Source organism: Pogoniulus pusillus, chromosome Z (assembly GCF_015220805.1).
Source record: "Pogoniulus pusillus isolate bPogPus1 chromosome Z, bPogPus1.pri, whole genome shotgun sequence".
NCBI classification, from domain to species: domain Eukaryota; kingdom Metazoa; phylum Chordata; class Aves; order Piciformes; family Lybiidae; genus Pogoniulus; species Pogoniulus pusillus.
In genome coordinates this window covers 90,859,596-90,879,003 of record NC_087309.1, presented here as the reverse complement: position 1 = coordinate 90,879,003, position 19,408 = coordinate 90,859,596, and the positions used below count along the sequence as shown (strand labels likewise).

General features: G+C 39.0%; 1 protein-coding gene across 1 annotated transcript in view; it reads right to left on the bottom strand.

Moving 5' to 3' along the window:
* The window catches only part of LOC135193128 (WD repeat-containing protein 36-like), a 38,555-nt gene that overhangs the window by 11,880 nt on the left and 7,267 nt on the right, over positions 1-19,408 (bottom strand). Inside the window, exons 5-16 of the mRNA XM_064176626.1 lie at positions 17,386-17,518; positions 15,504-15,558; positions 14,595-14,727; positions 12,553-12,728; positions 11,903-12,023; positions 9,371-9,436; positions 7,839-7,922; positions 6,054-6,208; positions 4,840-4,954; positions 3,502-3,667; positions 2,737-2,845; positions 2,083-2,162 (exon numbers count right to left, since the gene is read on the bottom strand). Of these exons, the coding sequence (XP_064032696.1) occupies positions 2,083-2,162; positions 2,737-2,845; positions 3,502-3,667; positions 4,840-4,954; positions 6,054-6,208; positions 7,839-7,922; positions 9,371-9,436; positions 11,903-12,023; positions 12,553-12,728; positions 14,595-14,727; positions 15,504-15,558; positions 17,386-17,518 (1,393 nt within the window). The remainder of the gene's footprint in view (positions 1-2,082; positions 2,163-2,736; positions 2,846-3,501; positions 3,668-4,839; positions 4,955-6,053; positions 6,209-7,838; positions 7,923-9,370; positions 9,437-11,902; positions 12,024-12,552; positions 12,729-14,594; positions 14,728-15,503; positions 15,559-17,385; positions 17,519-19,408) is intronic.

The following is a 19,408-nucleotide window of genomic DNA, read 5'->3' as shown; positions in this document are numbered from 1 at the left end:
ATCTCACTGTCTGCTCTTCCATCCCACACTTCCTGAGCTTGCTCACTAGGATGTCATGGGAGATGGTGTCAAAAGCCTTGCTAAAGTCAAGGTAGACTACATCCACTGGTCTTCCTAAATCTACCCATTCAGTTCCAGCATCACAGAATGCTATCAGGTTAGCCAAGCATGACTTCCCCTTGGTAAATCCATGCTGACTACTCCTGATAACCTTCTTCTCTTCCAAGTGCCTTGAGATGCCCTCAAGAAGGAGCTGCTCTATCAGGGGACAGAGGTGAGACTGACTAGTGCCCTGGAGTCCTGTATACCTCTAAATTCTGTGGCTTGAATGAGAGAGGAAAAGCCACCTGTTTCCTCCCCCCCCGCCTTGTCCTGCAGGCGTGAAGGGGGTGAGCAAGGGGTCCTTCCGGCATGAGGGGTGCCCCGTGCAGTGCCCGCGCTGGAATCAGGCTGGGATTGGCTGTGCCCTTCACACCTAAGGAAGTGGTAATTCTGCTCTTTGTCTAGAGAGGGTATAAATACTGGGGGACTTCCAGCCTTTGGGGTTCCCACCTTGGAGTTCGTTCCTGCCTGAGTTCTCCCCCTCTCGCCTGGCATGGATACAGAAAGAGCCCCATGTGCTCCAAAGGACTGATACAGCCATTACCGTCCTTTATGCAGACCTGAGTACCTCTTAACGACTCTCCTGCAGCTTCTTGAAAGAGAGTGATAGGGACAGGCCGCGGGACCAAGTCAGCCTGACCGTGAGTTATTTTGGCTCAGCTTTATTATTAAGTGGGAAATGCTATTCAATTAATAGCTAAAGCCTTTTCCAACTTCTGACTTCCAAAACAGTCAGATTATCTATGCCATCCAGTAGATATTCTCAAGGAACTGAATCTGATAATTAAAACTAAATTAATTTCTGTATATAGTTTTGGGGGCGGCTTTCGGGAAAATAAAATAACTCTATTTTTGTATAAAATTCCTGACTCGGCCACATTAATTCCCTGCCTCCACAACAACTAGTCTGTAAATACCTAGAACCTCTTTCTTACCCTTTTTGAAGATTGGGGTGACATTGGCTCTCCTCCAGCCCTCAGGCACCTCTCCTGTCTGCCACGATTTCACAAAGATGATGGGAGAGTGGCAGAGCGATATCAGGCAGTTCTCTCAGCACTCTTGGGTGCATCCCATCAGGGCCCATGGACTTGTGAACATTCAATTTGTGCAACTGATCCCTAACCCAGTTTTCACTGACCAGTGGGGAACATTCCCTCTCCAGGTTTCCTCTCCTTCTTCCAGGGTCTGGAGTACACAGGGAAGTTCAGTTTTAGGTGTAAACACTGAAGCAAAGAAGGCATTCAGCAACTCCACCTTCTCTGCAGCCTCAGTTATCAGGGCTGCCTCCTCATTCAGCAATGGGTCCACACATTCCCTATTCTTCCTTTTCCTACTTGAATACTTAGTATGCATTTACAGACCAAAACAAAAGCAAAGTGACAAGTGATGATAGCAGCTGTCTCTACTGGCTTGTTATAATTAAGCTTGTTCTACCAGCTGCTCTGCTGCATTCACTAACTATAGGAAAAATACTGGTTTAACAAAACAGTTTAAAATGTAGAATCTTGTGAGTATGTATTTTCTTAGGTACTGAGCACTCGTGTGCTGGTTTAACAAACAATGTCTTCATCTGATCTAGTGAAAGATGTGCCAGCCCATGGCAAGGTGGCTGGATTAGATTCTTTGAATACTTCAGCATACCACAATGCAATTCACCTTCAGCAGTCTCTTGCCATTTAGATTATACTGTTGCTTTCAGACAAAGAACAAATTCACGCTCATTTACACTACATGAAAACTTCAGGTTTCATCATTAGATCTTCAGCACATTGCTATTCTGTAAACTCAGAAACAGGAATATATTGCTAGCATCTCCAACAACTAAAATACTGGGTGTACTGAGTTGTTACGCCATATGCAACTTTGAATATCACCTAGTAGAGGCTGGTGACAGACAATCCAGCCACAGAAAGATGTATGCCCCTTAATAGCCATAAAGGCAATAACAAATTTCTGCTACATATTTTCGCACTGACTCACCATCCAGAGGGAAGATCCCAAGTCTTAATAGTACAGTCCATTGATGAAGTTATTAGCCAACGACCATCAGGACTGAAAGTCTAAAATAAAACAGCAAATTTAATGGTACAAATGACAAGTCAGGTCCTGGTTTATGGTTCAAGATTAGACTGTTCTACTACACCAGCATGAAAACCATTGAGCATAAAACTTAAAATACCAAATACTTACTTATTAGCACTTCAAATTAAATTAAAAGCTAAAAACAACTTCAAAGAACACTACAAAGCACTATACTATACTAGACTTAAACCAAGGAATTCCAAGAGCACGTATAATCTCAGATCACCTCTTATTTATCTGTCTCATCTATGTAATTTGGAGCGCAGTTTTGCTCCTCAGTGTGGTTTTCCTTATTCCTAATGCTTAATTTTGTTAAGTTCAAATCCCAAAGTCAAGTTAAAATCACAGAGCAGACTAAACATACAAAACCAAACAGTTTACATTTTGAGAACTAACACAGCCAAAATTGCTGTACAGATAAAATACAACTTCACTATTCACAGCTGAACATAATACTTTGTGATTTAATATACACAAAGAAATCCACTGTCTTAAAAATTAATTAGGTATTAGTATTATGTTATTTGCTACAGTACATGAATTAAATATTACCATGTCAGTAATTCGTCCATGGTGTCCTGAGAATGTCCTGACAATCCTTCTGGTTTCTATATCCAATGCACTAATGCTGAAGTCATCAAAGGCAACTCCCAGTATACCACTGCCAAGAACCATCAGCACATACAACAGTGAATACTCAAGAGACAAAATAATAAAAACAACATTCTAACATTGCTCCAAAAACCTTTTATTATGAGATAATTTCAGATAAATGGCATTACAATCCTTCAACTTAATAAAATACCTTATAGTAACTTTTGGGTTTTTTTTGAGGGGGTGGGAGGCAAGCAACCAGTAGTCAGTTCTATTTCAAAGCACCAAAAATACAGAAAAATCTTGATTAGAATATTTGGTTGGCAACCTAGACTTATGTACTTAGAGAAAACAAAATGCACATTAAATACACACACACAGTATCACACACAGTATCATTAGGGTTGGAAGAGACCTCACAGATCATCAAGTCCAACCCTTTACCACAGAGCTCAAGGCTAGACCATGGCACCAAGTGCCATGTCCAACCCTGCCTTGAAGTGCCCCAGGGACGGTGACTCCACCACCTCCCCGGGCAGCCCATTCCAGTGTCCAATGACTCTCTCAGTAAAGAACTTTCTCCTCACCTCAAGCCTAAATCTCCCCTGGCACAGCCTGAGGCTGTGTCCTCTTGTTCTGGCGCTGGCCACCTGAGAGAAGAGAGCAACCTCCTCCTGGCCACAACCACCCCTCAGGTAGTTGTAGACAGCAATAAGGTCTTACCTGTCTCTGTGAAGCAGAATGCCACTTGGAGAAGAAGAAAGCTCAGTAGTGTAAACCAGATCTTTAGTTTTGAATTTCCAAAATTTAATTAATGCTTCACTACCAGCTGTGATTAGCAGTTGGTTTAATCCATCAACTGCTATCCCCCTGATGGCCCCCTTATGTGCTGCGAATCAAGACAAATGAAAGTTGTGGTTCAAAATTTAAACATATCACAGAAATCAACAGAATGCCAAACAAACTCTGCATGTTTTTGCCTAACTACAGAAAACGCACAGTAAGAATGTAACAAACAATTCCAAAGCTATTTCACAAGACTGTTCCAATGTTGATTCTTTCTCACAATCAGTACAGAATCCATACAGCTTTCAAATAAGTACCTAGAACACAACACGAAAGTTGGCAGTAATTGAAGCTGAATAATAGCTTTTCTTTCTGCCTTCGTTTTTTCTGAATGTGAAGGACTTTTTGAATCACTCATGTAATGCTCCCAGGGATTCTGACCACTCCAGACAAAATTTACAGCTTAGATACTGGCAAAAAAGTGTGGGAGCTTTCCTAGGCTACTTTATGCTACTGTGTAAAGATAAAGTGCTACTGGACAGTAAACAAACTTACGAAATTCATCCCACTATCAAGAAATCATGTTAATTAGGAGATCACTTCATGTTTGCTGTGCTAGATAGCTTCTAGAAACCCTGTAAGGTTTAAGGGCTCATCAGGTCTCCTTTATTTATACCAACAAAGAAAAAAATCAGATCATTAGAGCCCAATTACAAATTGCACAGCCAACATACACGAGGATACATGCCAAGTATACATATATACACAACCACTGAAAGGAAATTTCTGAACTGTTGTTTACATTAAGCCCTAAGTTTGCAGATTAAAGTATTACCATATGCAAAAATAAGTGGACTTCCTAAGGATTTCAGTTTCCCATGCATAAAAACTATACTTTGATTGATAAGCAGGGAGCACTAAGAGATGAGAAAACTTTATCTCAAGAGACAGAACCGTGTAACAAGAAGCCAAGTACTGGAAATGTGATTATCTAAGAACCAGCAGAGGCTGGAGGATCTCTTATTAGTGCTAACCATTTGGGCAACTGATAATTTTGCATTAATTAAAACTAAAAGCATGATAACATCAAAGCTATTACGACTATCTTCAGAGCAGGTTTCAAATTATTCCTGATTACAACGCAAGACAGACAGTGTAGGCTAATTAGAAAAATTGAAGATTCCTAAATTCAATTCAGAAGCCATGTCAAATTTCCCAATGGCAGAGCACCAAGCTCTTGCTGTTGAGTGACTATTTTAGAAATGCAGTTCTTACCTCTCTCTTTGCCAAAACGCCCTCTATGAATGCCAGATTGCATGTTGTACACATCTACCTGTCCAGCTGACAGCCCAATTACAGCAAAGTTCCCACATGAGGTAATGTCAACTGCCTTTCACAAGGAAAAAAAGAACAAAACACCTATGAAGACAATTCTTTAGTAGCAAAGATATTAGAATATATAAACCACATCAGTAACACAAAATACTAATGTTTTTATTAAGCTTCAAGGAGAACTGCACAGAACAAATACCAGATTACATCACAAAAAAAAAAGGCAGAGAAAGGAGCTCCTAAAACAGACAAATACTAATAAATATAGCAGTGCCTGCCCATGAAGGATAATGAAATACTGACTTGGAGACACTAGTCAAAAGTAGTATCTAGTAATATCAACATTGCAACCTATATAACCTATATAACCAAGACACCCACAAATTTGATTCCCAGAATATTCCCAAAATAAAGCCCAAGCACAGTAACTGCACATCACTTTCAGTGCCCATATCACCAGTGGCATCCCAAAATCAGTTAAACTCACATGGAGTTAAAGTAGTAAGAAACTAAGAAATAATGGTTTAGAATCTTTGGAAAGATACAGTGCAAAGGATCTACTAGTTAAAAAAAAAACCAAATAAAATTGAAATTAACTTGTCTACTGCTTCGCTACTAAGCATAAGGTCAGAAAAACAAAGAATAGTAGTAGCTTGTCTAGCACATTGAATATGCCACAGTAACTATTTGTCTTGCAAGCTCGTAAGCCTCAGTGAACACTCTATTGTTGAGTGCTTTACTTTCATCATGTCCAAGTTGTAAAGCATCTTAAAGAAAATACCTTCCCTGCAGTTAGGAAATCCATTACTACCGTAAATTAAGATATATCCAGCAATTTGCACTCACAAAGCAAAATTAGCACCATAGACAATACGACATCATTATGACAGATTAAAGGTAAACACCAACCACCTATTTGAATTGAAAAATAAACCCTGCACTTAACCTGGATGGGAAAAATACATGCAGCACTTTTCTTAAAGCCATACACATTACAAAATGGCCAGTAGGACATATTGATCTGGCATAAAGCCTTCTGCAAGGCAACTAGAACATGTCCAAAAGTGCTTTTCATTCTAAATTTTGCTTCTGTATGAAGAGAAAGCAAAATATAATATACTGTAATACTGAAGAAATACTATCCCAAATAAACTTACTGTTGCATATGTATCAATAGGTTTGTGTTTGCTAAATTCTTCTGGCTTCAGTTTATGAGCTCCCATGGAAGTTTTCTGATAGTTCCAAGTTGTACAGGTTATATATCCTTGATGGCAGGCAACAATACTATCCCAGTCACTCTGATGTGCCACTTCTGCAACATAACATACTCTTTTAGAAACAATCACTCTTAAATCAAAGAAGCTCTTCCAATACAATACGAGTACTTCATAATACCTTTATGTAGAGCAAGTTCATATTTGCATACTGGAACCTATGCATTTTGAAAAGCGTATTTGAACTTAAATGGTTTAAGCTGCTTGATATATAAACATTTTCAATTGACTCTGGAATTTCTGGTAGCAGAAGCCAGTAGATTAATAACATAAAGCAGCATTTAAGAGTGAAGTCTGCTTCATGTAAGAAAAGACTTCTGCATTTGCAGGAAAATCATTCCTCAAACACTAGGTATCGAAACATCATAGACAAATATGACATGTGGTGACCTAAATAATGAAAAAGTTTGCATTCTTTTAAAGAATTCATATGTTAAAGAAAGTAGCATGAAATTTGGTAGTTCTATAACTTTGAAGACTACAAATATCAGTTACAAACTGGTTTACTTCACCGAACAAAGACAATATAGCAAAAATGAAACAACTAATTAAAACGTGGTTGAATAAATGTTTTCTTATGTCTACAGACATGTTCAAGGTAGTTCTATTTCTTAAATCAATCAGGCAGGTCTAATATTAATTTTTAAATACACTCAAAACCGCACACATTTGCAGCAAGTACGTACAATCTGCATCACTGAAGTCTGAAAATATATACCATATTGTAGTGGTTTGAACCATGTACTGTGTGTATATATCCCCTACTACAGGACAATGAGTTACAATTGCTTTATAAACATGCTGTACTGTATGATCCCAGGAGATGAGGCACTGGTCGCACTCTTCTGATTCTTTTTTGGGGCTGCTGCATTTTACCTGTAACAGGATCTTTTTCCCTTTTCCCTGCGTTCTCTCTCTATGTACTGGTGTAATCTGATAACTTTGTAGCAGGGGAGTAAAATACTTTGTGTAAATCAACTAAAACTCTCTACCTACCTACATGGTAATGGGAGAGAGGGAGAGAGGAGGTGGTAAGGGGATGGGGTGGGAGAAGAGATATCATACATTACCCCGTGACACATCTGTAGCCAAAGGATTACAAAAAATTCTAAATTCCAACCTTCCAACAAATGAAACAATCAACTATCCTCAGAAGATAAAGGAACAGCTACACTTAAGACAAAACAGACTTACAAATCTGAAGAGGACATTAAATAAACACATTTTGATGAAATGAAGATAACTGCAATTCTGCTTCAGAAAGCTAGGTTGACTATTTGCATGCTGAATTACAAAGGAATAGCACAAACGAACATTTACTTCAATAAGTGACTAAAAGGAAATGGGGAATCAAAATCAACCTCTATAACTAAGATTTCCTCAGCTGCAAGAGATATTCATTCTCCTTAATTGCTGGTTCTCCAGGCTAGAATAATATGTACACCAGAATATTGTGATTCTCAGAGCCAGTTACACAAGACATGAGACAAAATTTTATTACTTAATACACAAGTTTACCAAGTAAAATGCCATTTTAAGCTATCACTCCACAGCTCAAAGGGCCAAAGAATCTCATCTTTCTACAGCATGGAGTTTCAAGTGTCTTGAGGGTTAAAAGATAAAATAAAGACTTGATGGGCTTGCTAATATACCTCAAAGATTACTTACCTGAAGCAAACACTGTAATTGGTGGAAGTGCCATTGTATCAAGCTTAAGACCCTTCTTTTTTGATTTCTTTTTGTTAATTGAACCTTAAAAATAGAAGTATATCAATCTCATGGCTAGATATGAGAATAAGAAGTTAAAAAATAATTATGAAATTCAAAGTTCCTATTAAATGTAGAAAAAAATAGCTTACATTAAAATGGCATTGCTGTTACTTAGGATTTGAAGCACTAGTAATAGAACTTCTGTCAAAATTCATGTGATGCCGAGTTATCATTAGCCTATTACATTCACAGATGTACTGCACAATCCATCTGTTGCTAGATCACCTGCTGACATCCTAAGACAGAGGTCCCACCATCACAGCCAAAAACCACACACGTGACTATGAAGCAAGAGGTACCATCCAGTCCTTTCAGCAGCCAAAGAGCCTGGAGATTTGTGCTAGTTTGAAGCTAGTTAGAATGTTTTGGTGAGAAAAACTAGATCACAGGCTGTGAAAGGAAAACAATGGTGATGTCTACTTCACTCATAGGCTTGCTGAGAGGTATAAGAACAAGAATCCAAACACAGATAGGGCAGTCACACTCTGTCCAGACTGTGGGCTGTATATCTCTCTAACCTCACCTTCTGTCTAATTAATCCACTTGCTTTCTAATGCACCTGGCTGACCCTCCAATCTTCCTTGGGCACAAGGCAACATCTAGGGTAAAGCAGAGCAGTGGGAGAAGGTGGAAGGGCAGTTGGGAGCTCCTCCTGGGGACTCAGGTTTCTGCGAGGGGTGCTGTGTTTCTGTATTACCTTTTACCTTGTATATTTCTCTCTATATATGTGTATATTGTAAATATCTGCTTGTATATTGTGCTAAGCTGTAAATAAAGCTTCATTCAAATTCCAGATCTGGCTGAGTCTAGTCTGAGTGATCTCCAAAGTGTGGGGGGGCGGGTAACACCCAAACCACCACAATTTTCAAATTTAAACCCAAAGAATATATCATCAGTTAATCTAATTCTGTTTATCCAAATCTATCTAAATATACATATATATATAAATATAAAGAGAGATAGCTTAAAAATAAGAACTATTTATAAAGTCTTCCTGAGCCCTGGTCTCTGAATTGTGGCATTGCATGGAAGATGTGTTTTTTAACTAATCTCTACAGTAAATCAAAGGAACTGAAGTCAAGAAATACAAATTAACTAGCAAATGAGTTAATGGAATGGAAAGAGAATGACCTAGAAAGTTTTAATTATATGTGCTAAAATGCCAGATACTGCCTTATGCATTTTTAATACAAAAATCATGACAAATATTTGCAACAGTGAAATAACATACACTGCCAGGCTACAGAAAATACTTAAGTACCATCAAATCTGAGAGTACATTCTATATACATCTGAGCTTGCAGAATAAGTGAGGTGAATAGTTTTCATACAACAGCCAAAGTGAAAATAAGGCCTCCCTAGCTTCTGCTTAAATAAAGACTTTTCTGGGCTTTGTTCACCAGTATTTGTACATTCACTGAAATACTTACCACGTCCTAAACTTTTATTGAACTTTTCATGCACTGTTGAAAAAGATTGCAATGTTCCATCTTGACCTGACAAAATATTAGTGGAGAGCTGTGAGAAGTAAAAATCAACTTCATGTTTACTTGTAAGCCATCTGAGTAAGAGAAGTAAAAGACAAGCACTAAGAAACCTCAAACACCATAATAAAGTATTTATTTGAACTTTGTCTAGATTACTCAGGATGGTAGCCCAAACAAAAATAGTAAAAGATGAGCTGTCCATCTTTCCTGTAAACCAGAGTGCTAATAGGACTTCTCTCCTTCACCCAGTGACCAATGTTCACAGAATTGATAGGAAATTAATTGAGGGACAGAATGCTCAAAGCTTAAACAGACAGGTTGACTGTGTGGGGAGGACATGGACAAGGCAGAACCAGAAGCTACCAGGAAATTAAACTGTACAATGCATGTAAAATTAAAGGCATTGATTTGATTTTTAAAAATTAGAACAAACACAAAATATTTGTACCAGGCCAGAAAATAAGGAAATGGAAAATTAGTCGAACTTTAAAAAATCTGAAAGATAATGTAATTACAGTATACAAGCAACCTTTCCTTGCTGTCATAATATAGAAGTACTGGGCACTAGAAGAAACACTAAGCAAAGTGAAAGTCAATTACAGTGAAGATCCCAGTTTTAAGAAACCAACAGTAAATAAAAAGCATTCCAATGCACTGCTACCTCATTTCTGTTGCACAAAGTTTTACCACTGGTTCAGAATGAAATGTTGAGAGTTAGTCCCCTTACCCTGCAGAAAGCTTAAGATTCTTCTCACTATAGTGGTTGCCTGTGTGCCCTCTCCACATTTAAGAATAGTTAAAGCAGTAAAGTACAAAGGCAAATGAGGATTTTTCAAGCAACTCTTGATTGTTACCATGGTTCATCTGGTGTGAGCAGAATTACTGTTGAGTAACTAGTCACTTGAATTCAAGTTACTAGTCAGATAACCAGCAAGGGATTTTAAGCAGTGTATTTGCTGTGCCATATTAGGTGTAACTTTCATAAAAATGTAATGTTTTGAAATATTGTCCACAATTTCATTACTTCAGAATAATTAAGGATCAAGTGAAGAATCACAGAATTGCTTTAAAAGTCTGAATTGTGACAAGTAAATTTGGATCATTTAATAAATTACTGTACCAGAAATGAGAATTAGATCCTATGGCAAAAACAGACATTCCTCTCGAGGCCACCTCTGAAGTGGTATCCCAGTTTGAGAAGGTTGGGGGGAGGGATTACCAGGGAGGAGTGGGCCATGATGTTCTAACTGCAAAGTTCTTTGTGCCTGTTATTCTGGTTAAAAGTTTGCTTGGCTTGTGATTGGTGCACCTGTTACAATTTCTGTCTGGCAACACCCCTTAACTTCCTTTAGACATGCATGTAAGACAAAGTTACTGCCTCATGGCAGTTGCGTACATAAAGGGGTTGGAAAGCTCAGACATTTTGCAAGCCGTTGGTGGGCAGGAGACTCCCTGGCTGCCCAGCGCTGCTTTTGCATACTTTACCTAAATCAAGTTGATTTTCTCGTATTCAATCTCAAAGTGTGTGAGAACTATTTTTAACACGAATGTCTAACATATCACTGCCAAGTCCATCACTAAACCATAACCTTAAGTGCCACATACCCATATCTTTTAAATACCTTCAGAGATGGTGACTCAATCACTTCCCTGGGCAGCCTGTTGTAGTACTCTTGGACAGCCCTCTTGGTGAAGAAATGTTTCCTAATAGCTAATGTAAATCTTCTTAAGTGTAATTTGAAGCCATTTCCTCTCATGCTATCACTTACTACTTGGTAGAAAGGACTGACATCCACCTTGCTACAACCTCTCAGGTGGCCTCATTTTCTCCAGGCTAAACAATCTCAGTCTCTATTATTCCATTACAAAACAGTGTGATCTAGAATCTCATCTCCTAAGCAACCTACATATACATTTTTTAATATGCTACCTTCTAAAGCAGGGTAGTAACACATTTTCACACTTTCAGATTAGTATCTTGATAACAAATGACCTTGGGGACATGTATTACAGACAATTGAGCTGTAATAAATTACAAAAGACACTGCAATCCACAAAGCTTGCTCAAACTAGTGGAAAAGCTGGAGTGTCCTTTTTCAGTAATTAAATGCATTATGTTGCTTGTTTTGCCCTGTCCCAACAGAATTTCCCTAGTTGTTACATGTTTTCATTTCAGCCAGCTGGCAGTTCTTTAGGACATAACAAAACAATTTTTATTCAAATGTGTAAATATGGATAATAAAAGCTTTTCTGGTTGCAACCACTTTTCAGCTTGACTGCTGACGCATCATCGAAGGGAACTGTGAAACCGTAACAGTAATAGATATTGTTTATATTAATAATTTACTAGATCTCATAAAGACATACACCTAACACTTAAGGTACAATCTATTCTAATAATAAAATAAAGCCACTCTGCTCTGCACATTTTCTTTGTAACATTAGGAAATCAGACCAAAGAATGAGAATTCATACCTGCACTAAGAATCTGCTGTCCATTTTGCCCATGGTATCTGATTTTTGTTGGTGGTGCACTATGTCCCATTCGGCTTCTCAACACACGTCCTGTACCACCAGGTCCATCAAAAATCCACACCTGTTTCCCAGGGGAAAAAAAAAAAAAGAGAGAAATGAAACTGATAAATGCCATGATGCCAATAATTACATCTCTTGGCAGTGGAACAGGCTTAGCTGGAAGCTAGCACAACAATCTTCACACGTTGACTTTAATCATTTTCAGTACTCACAGCAGCTGCTTATTTCCTGTGGTCCATTCTGCCACTCCATTGAGGGCCAGTAACATCAAAGGACACACACCACAAGGGACTTTTATCAATAGCAATTGCTCATGACCCCAAACATTATAAAAACAGATGAAGACTTAAAATAGTGCACAATGATGCAAAGAATACTTCTGGAGAAGTGGATCCAATGCTTTATTCTTCAAAGCTATCACAAAACTATGACATCACAGCAGCAAATCCTTAAACTGCCAGAGTCAGCAACTTCAGTAACTGGAGTTTTGCTGTATTTGAACTGCTACTTCAATCCAAACAAAATATTTACACTTTGGATGACTAAAAAAAAAAAATCAACAGCAGATAGCAGCAGCTATTGTAACTTACCCGTATAGCGTTATCAGCAGCGTTAGTAATAAGAAGCGGCTCTCCAGGGACAAAGGACATACCAGCTATTGCTGTGGAATGGGCATCCTGCATTTGACACATCATTTTTTTCTCTTCTAGATCCCACAAAGCAATGTGTCCAATTGGACTACCAGCTGCCATTACTGGGTGTCCATCTGCTCCACAAGAAACAAGTAACAAATACCAACAAAACCAGAAAAAAATCCAATATTTTCTCTCTGACATTCCACTCCTCCTGATTGACTTCTCACAAGTCACAAGAAAATATTCTCACGTTGATTCTAAAAATATTTTTTAGTGAAATGTTATAGTAATTCAAACAGAAAAGAAACAAAGTTCACTGATAATAAAACCAGGATTCTCTTCACAGCAAGCAGCCAATACATAAAGGTTTTGCCTGAAAGCACAGATTTTGTACCTGTACAAAACCTGTACTGTTACTGACCTTCACAACTTTGGGATGTGAGGGCTACTGTATCACCACTCCAGACATTTTTCAGATTCATTCACAGAATGCTTTGTGTTGGAAGGGACCTTAAAGATCATCTAGTTCCAATCCCCCTGCCATGGGCAGGGACACCCTCCACTAGACCAGATTGCTAAAGGCCTCCTCCAGCATCTCACTAATATACAGTTTAAATCTACCCTCCTCAAGCTTAAACAATACCCTCTTGTCCTATCACTACACACCCTCATAAAAAGTCCATTCCTAGCTTCTTGTAGACCCCCTTCAGGTACTGAAGTTACCAATCTTTTTTAAAATCCTCTTAAGTTTTTGGCTCAACAGCTAGCAAAAACAAATTTCAGAAGCTTATGACTTTTTTTCCAACCATTTTAAGGATAAATTAGTAACTCAATTCATAGAGTTTCTGCTTGCGTTCTATTTATTCTGAGTAGTATCAATGAGATAAACACACCACACTAACTTATAAAAATATACTTACACAAGTAAATATTAAACCTTATCATATCAAGACTGAATTCCACCAAATATCCTGCATAATTGGCAATTCATCTTTTCACTCCCACAAAACAGAACAAAAAAATCCCAAACAAAGCAAAAAACAGTTTCCAATTGGCACATCATAGAAAACTAAACCTAACATGCCTGGGCTGTTTTTTTTTTTTCCATAAAAGCTTTACAGATAGGGAAATTTTCCAAGTTAATTTTAATTTAAATGAAAGCACATAACTCAAAGACTGAAATAAGTACATAAGTTCAAAACAACCTGGTTATAGTTACACTAAATTTCCTAACTGCAAAGACAGGAAGGGAGAGATATTAGAGAATTTCTGAAAGCCACCATTCAAGCAGGCAAGAGAAGTTATTTAATGTTATTAACATTTTGAATTACATGAATGACACAAAAAGGCACTCTTTCCAATTCTCACAAGTCCCACTAGTTGCATTCTTCCTCAACAGGGTCTACATCAATCTATATTGTTTAGTTTTGCAAGACTTTCTTGTCTTGCAAGAAATGAGATTAGATTCAGCATCAACAGCTCTGTAGAGAGGATCAACATTAAAGCTTCAGTAACTAGTATGTGCTCATCATTAGACAAAAAAAAGATGTAAATGTAAACCATGGTCCCTGATACTACATTCAGTAGTAAGATACTGATATTCTAACTTTGTCTTGGAGGGAAAGGACGCTACTGAGAAATAGGTTTGGATGTTAACTTAGGAGTGCAATGAGTACTCTGCACTAACTCAGATAACTCTATCAATTCTTGGTACTTTGTAAACACTATCTTACTTTTCTTTGAAAAAGGAGGACTGTATGTCACATTTCTTCTGCTCTGAATCGGTACACAAGAAATTGCTATAAAACAGTACAATGAAGCTACATGATATCCTTCGCTTTCTGGCAACTTCTCTAGATTATTTGCAGCCTCTGAAAACTAAAACTTTCAGCCCAAATTTTCATTCGGAAATGCTTTATAAAAACATATGTTCCTACATTCCAATTAGTGATTTTAGTGATTTTATACACATTTTCATTAAAAGTGCTAAGACTTACCTGTACGGAAAGATATTGCTGTAATGGGGCCCCAGTCTTGTTGAAATTTCATCAGAGTTTCATCAAATTTAATATTATGTACAATGATATGACCAGAAACAAGACCAATAGCAACAACATCCACTGCTGGAGCCTGCGAGAAATGAAACAGTTTATTCCTACACTGCTACCACCAACATGTATAAGAGAATGTACCTAAGTCCAGCATAAATAGTAAAGAAAGGCGACATCTTGCCTGAGATGTTCTGTCTATATTAACACACGACTGAACATAGAAACAAAAAATAAGAGATGCAAGACTTCGTATTTAATCTCCACTAGATGAAAACAACTCTGTTTCCGTAAGCTGGAACTCCTTTGAAAAACACATCAGTAAATTTTCTGTAGTTCTGGTAGACTATACACCCTGCCACAAACCACCATTTTAAAAGAAAACTGCAGACCATGTTCAAAGCTGCCAACAATGCCACCAATAAGTTTTAATTGATTTTGCATCTACAAAAATACAAAAAATATACTTTAAAAATATTTTTTTGAATTGGCAAAATCTACATTTTATTAACCTCCAAAGCAAAATAAATTCAGCAAAAAGCTACTAGCAAAGTTACATGATACCCATCTTACAAACAAACTGTTTGTGTGAATTTGTTGCATCATTCAGCAACTAAAGACTACAGACACTAAGAACGCAAAACTAATACGCTAAACACAACAGAGCTAGGGTTAGACGAAGGGCAGATAATGAAACCTTTAAGTCTACATCCCTTCAACACCTAAAATGATCAAGAGGATTATTAAAAACTACCTGAGAGAATACACGTAATGTTTCTTGCTGTGATTTTAAGCAATATATTTTGCCTGTTATTCCTGACCAATTATGTAAGAAAATAAGACAGAAAAAATACTAACTTGTTCGAGAGTTGTGACTCGTAAGTGCCATCCTGGAAATGAGTATAAGAGTTTGCTGAGAGGGAGGGAAAAAGCATAAATTATTAACCCTTCTGTATTTTCCAAACAAAATTAATGCCTTACATATGCTTAAAAGTATGCCAGCTTCTGTCCCTATAAATCAGTTAAAAGGAAAAAAAATAAGTACAGTAAGGTTAAGATTAAAACATGGTTATTTTTTATTGAAAAAGTTAGTGATGTGCAGCAATAACTCAAAGGTGACATCATTACAAAATACACAAGGGCAGAAGATCCCTTCTGTGCCAGCTGCTCCCCATGTACTACTGATCTTAAAACAATTCTTTAGAATTCTTAACATCAAGATAAAAAGACAGTCTTAGCACAACTTCTAAGAAAAAACAACTCCTTCATCTGCAAAGTAAGGGCTCAAGCAGGTCCAGCAGGGCCACAAAGATGACTTGGGGTAGGAACACCTCCTCTATGAGGTCAGGCTGAGAGAGCTGGGGTTGTTTGGCCAGGAGAAGGCTGCAGGAACACCGTGTAGCAGCTTTCCAGTGCTCAAAGGGAGCCTAGAGGAAAGATGGGATGGACTCTTATCTGGAAGGATCATGATAGGACAAGGTGTAACAGTTTCAAACTAAAAAAGGGTAAATTTAACTAGATACTAGGAAGGAATCATTTACTCTGAGGGTAGTGAGACACTGGAGAATATGTGGATGCCCCTCACTCTGAAACTGTCCAAGGTCAGGTTGGATAAAGTGCTGAACAACTGAATCTGGTTGAGAGGTATCCCTGTCCACGGCAGGGAGACTGAAGTATGTATCCCTAAGGTCCTTTCTGACCTAAGCCATTCTATGATAATGAAACATTTCCTTCAGTTTTTCCAATGCATTTTTTTTGTCTAACTGTGCCCATATCCATCTAAAAGATACCTATATGAGGTCAAAACCAGCAAAAGGTTGGTAACAGTTCCTCAAGTCTTTACACATTTCAAAAAGAAACCAAACCACCTAGAGAAGACTGTCACCTCAGATGCAGCTATAGGTATTGAAGAGCAGTAAGAGCACTGTAAGCAAAGACATTTATTTGTCTGTATTTTGAGCTTGTATTTCCTAATAGCATCTCCAAAGCACAGAAATAAAAAAGAAAAAAATTTGCACAGATATCACTGAAAGTATACAGCAATTTTGAAAATAAAAGACTGGACCACGCAAGTTGAGTTAACAAACACATCAACTTGCAGTGTAGTTCACAACTTAGAAAAGCATCTGATCATGGCAGGCATGAAACACTCTCATTATGGATGCTGCTCTACTAAAACATGCTCACAGAGAACTACGTGTCTACACATTCAGTTTAAGCACCACATCCTAGTAACTACCTCCACACTAAATGCCAGCAGTTCCTTGGATCCGCAAGAGCCAAGAAAATAAAACTTCAAAGAAAGGTGGCAGGCAGCCTGAACATGTATTTACTATTAAATATTTTCATAAGAAATCTAGGTGATTCCAAAACTCATAGAATGGTTTAGGTTGGAAGGGATCTTCAAGATCATCTAGTTTCTACACCCTGTGGTATTGGCAGGAAGGCTCTGCTAGATCACTTTGCTCAAGGCCTCATCCATGCTGTCCCTGAATACCTTCCACAACTTCCCTTAGCAACCTATTTTAGGGTCTCACCAGTCTGGCTGTAAAGAACAATCCTTGACATTTTCCAGGGAGAGTAAACAATATGCAATTTGAAAGGCATCAGCATTCAGGGAGCAGCAGCATTCTTTGTTCCTGGAGACAGATCAAATGAAAACTTGTGCCCAAGGATTTGGCATTATTTGTTGCACACAAACTTGGAGCATGAAGTATATCAATGTTATTACGAATCTTACTTGGAACTTATATTCCACAGCTGCAAGCTCCCTTGCTCACTCCCAAGGAGAATTTTATTCAAATAGGTGCTGGGATGTAGAAGAGCAGAAACTGCGAATGTCGCCTTATCGAAATCCACTTGAAGATACTCCTCTGAGAAAAAAAACAAAACAAAACAAAACAGAAATAATGTTAGTATGGCTACCCCTACAGATCTGCAGATTTGTCATCCTTCAGCAAATGTAAAGGGAGAACCGACATTTACCCTGTATAAATCCCATAACCAGTGTCTTCTGCATAACAGGACTAGCTAATGCATAGCAGGACAGGCTGAACTTGTTAATGTTGTAACATCTGTTGGGTCGAAGGTATATTTTTCCCTATAAGCCTATCTAGCACAATAATGCTGGCAAAACTATGGTGATTGGTATCCTCCTGGAGGATTCCTGCTCCTGCCTGAGCAAAACACCTCAACTGATTAGCATTTTATTTTTTATAGCAACTTCAAATTTCTAAAGCCTGTCTGCAGTCACTTTCAAGACCCAGCATCCAGCCAGGAAATTACACCAGTAAGAATATTTACTAAATGAAAAAAACTCAAGACACTGAAAGAGGACTTTGTAAGGCACTTTACAATGACACAATCAAAAGATTATTCTGAAGAATTTAATCTTACACAGACAGGATTTCAGAGATGGTCACAAAACTGCTGTATTGCATCTTTATCAGAAAATGGAGCACTAAAATGCAATTTCCGTATGAGCATGTCTCTTTGCACCTATACTGAACCTTACTGCGTCTCTGCTTGCAGTGCAAGATCCATTAATGAAAAATTATTGCAGGCCTAGGACTTCTACTAGTAGCACTGTCATTTCAGAATTTTTTTCTTTTTTAAGAATAAACTGCTTCTGCATATGCACATTAAAGAAAGACCAAGCACATAATTGTGCAATGTTTAACGATGTTATCCTATATAGAACTATAGACCCGTCAGCCTGACCTCAGTGCCAGGGAAACTGACGGAGCAGGTTATCTTGGGGGTGATAAGAGCGCACCTGAGGGATGGCAAAGAGCTCAGGTCCAGCCAGCATGGGTTTAGGAAGGGCAGATCCTGCCTTTCTAACCTGATCTCCTTCTATGATCAGGTGACCCGCTTGGTGGATGTGGGGAGGCCTGTGGATGTGGTCTATCTGGACTTCAGCAAGGCCTCTGACACTGTCCCCCAAGGCAAACTGCTGGCTAAGCTGTCAGCCCGCGGCTTGGATGGCAACACTCTATGCTGGGTTAGGAACTGGCTGGAGGGCCAGACCCGGAGAGTGGTGGTGAATGGTGCCACATCCAGCTGGCAGCCAGTCACTAGTGGTGTCCCTCAGGGATCAGTGCTGGGCCCCATCCTCTTTAACATCTTCATAGATGATCTGGATGAGGGCATCGAGTCAGTCATCAGCAAGTTTGCACATGACACCAAGCTGGGGGCAGATGGGACTGGGTTGGAGGGAAGAAAGCCTCTGCAGCGGGACCTTGACCGCCTGGACAGATGGGCAGAGTCCAATGGGATGGTGTTCAATAGCTCCAAGTGCAGGGTGCTGCACTTTGGCCGCAACAACCCCATGCAGAGATACAGGCTGGGGTTGGAGTGGCTGGAGAGCAGCCAGACAGAGAGGGATCTGGGGGTGCTGATTGATACCTGCCTGAACATGAGTCAGCAGTGTGCCCAGGTGGCCAAGAGAGCCAATGGCATCCTGGCCTGCATCAGGAATGGTGTGGTCAGCAGGAGCAGGGAGGTCATTCTGCCCCTGTACTCTGCACTGGTTAGACCGCACCTTGAGTACTGTGTTCAGTTCTGGGCCCCCCAGTTTAGGAGGGACATTGAGATGCTCGAGCGTGTCCAGAGAAGGGCGACGAGGCTGGTGAGAGACCTCGAGCACAAGGACTACGAGGAGAGGCTGAGGGAGCTGGGATTGTTTAGCCTGGAGAAGAGGAGGGTCAGGGGTGACCTTATTGCTGTCTACAACTACCTGAGGGGTGGTTGTGGCCAGGAGG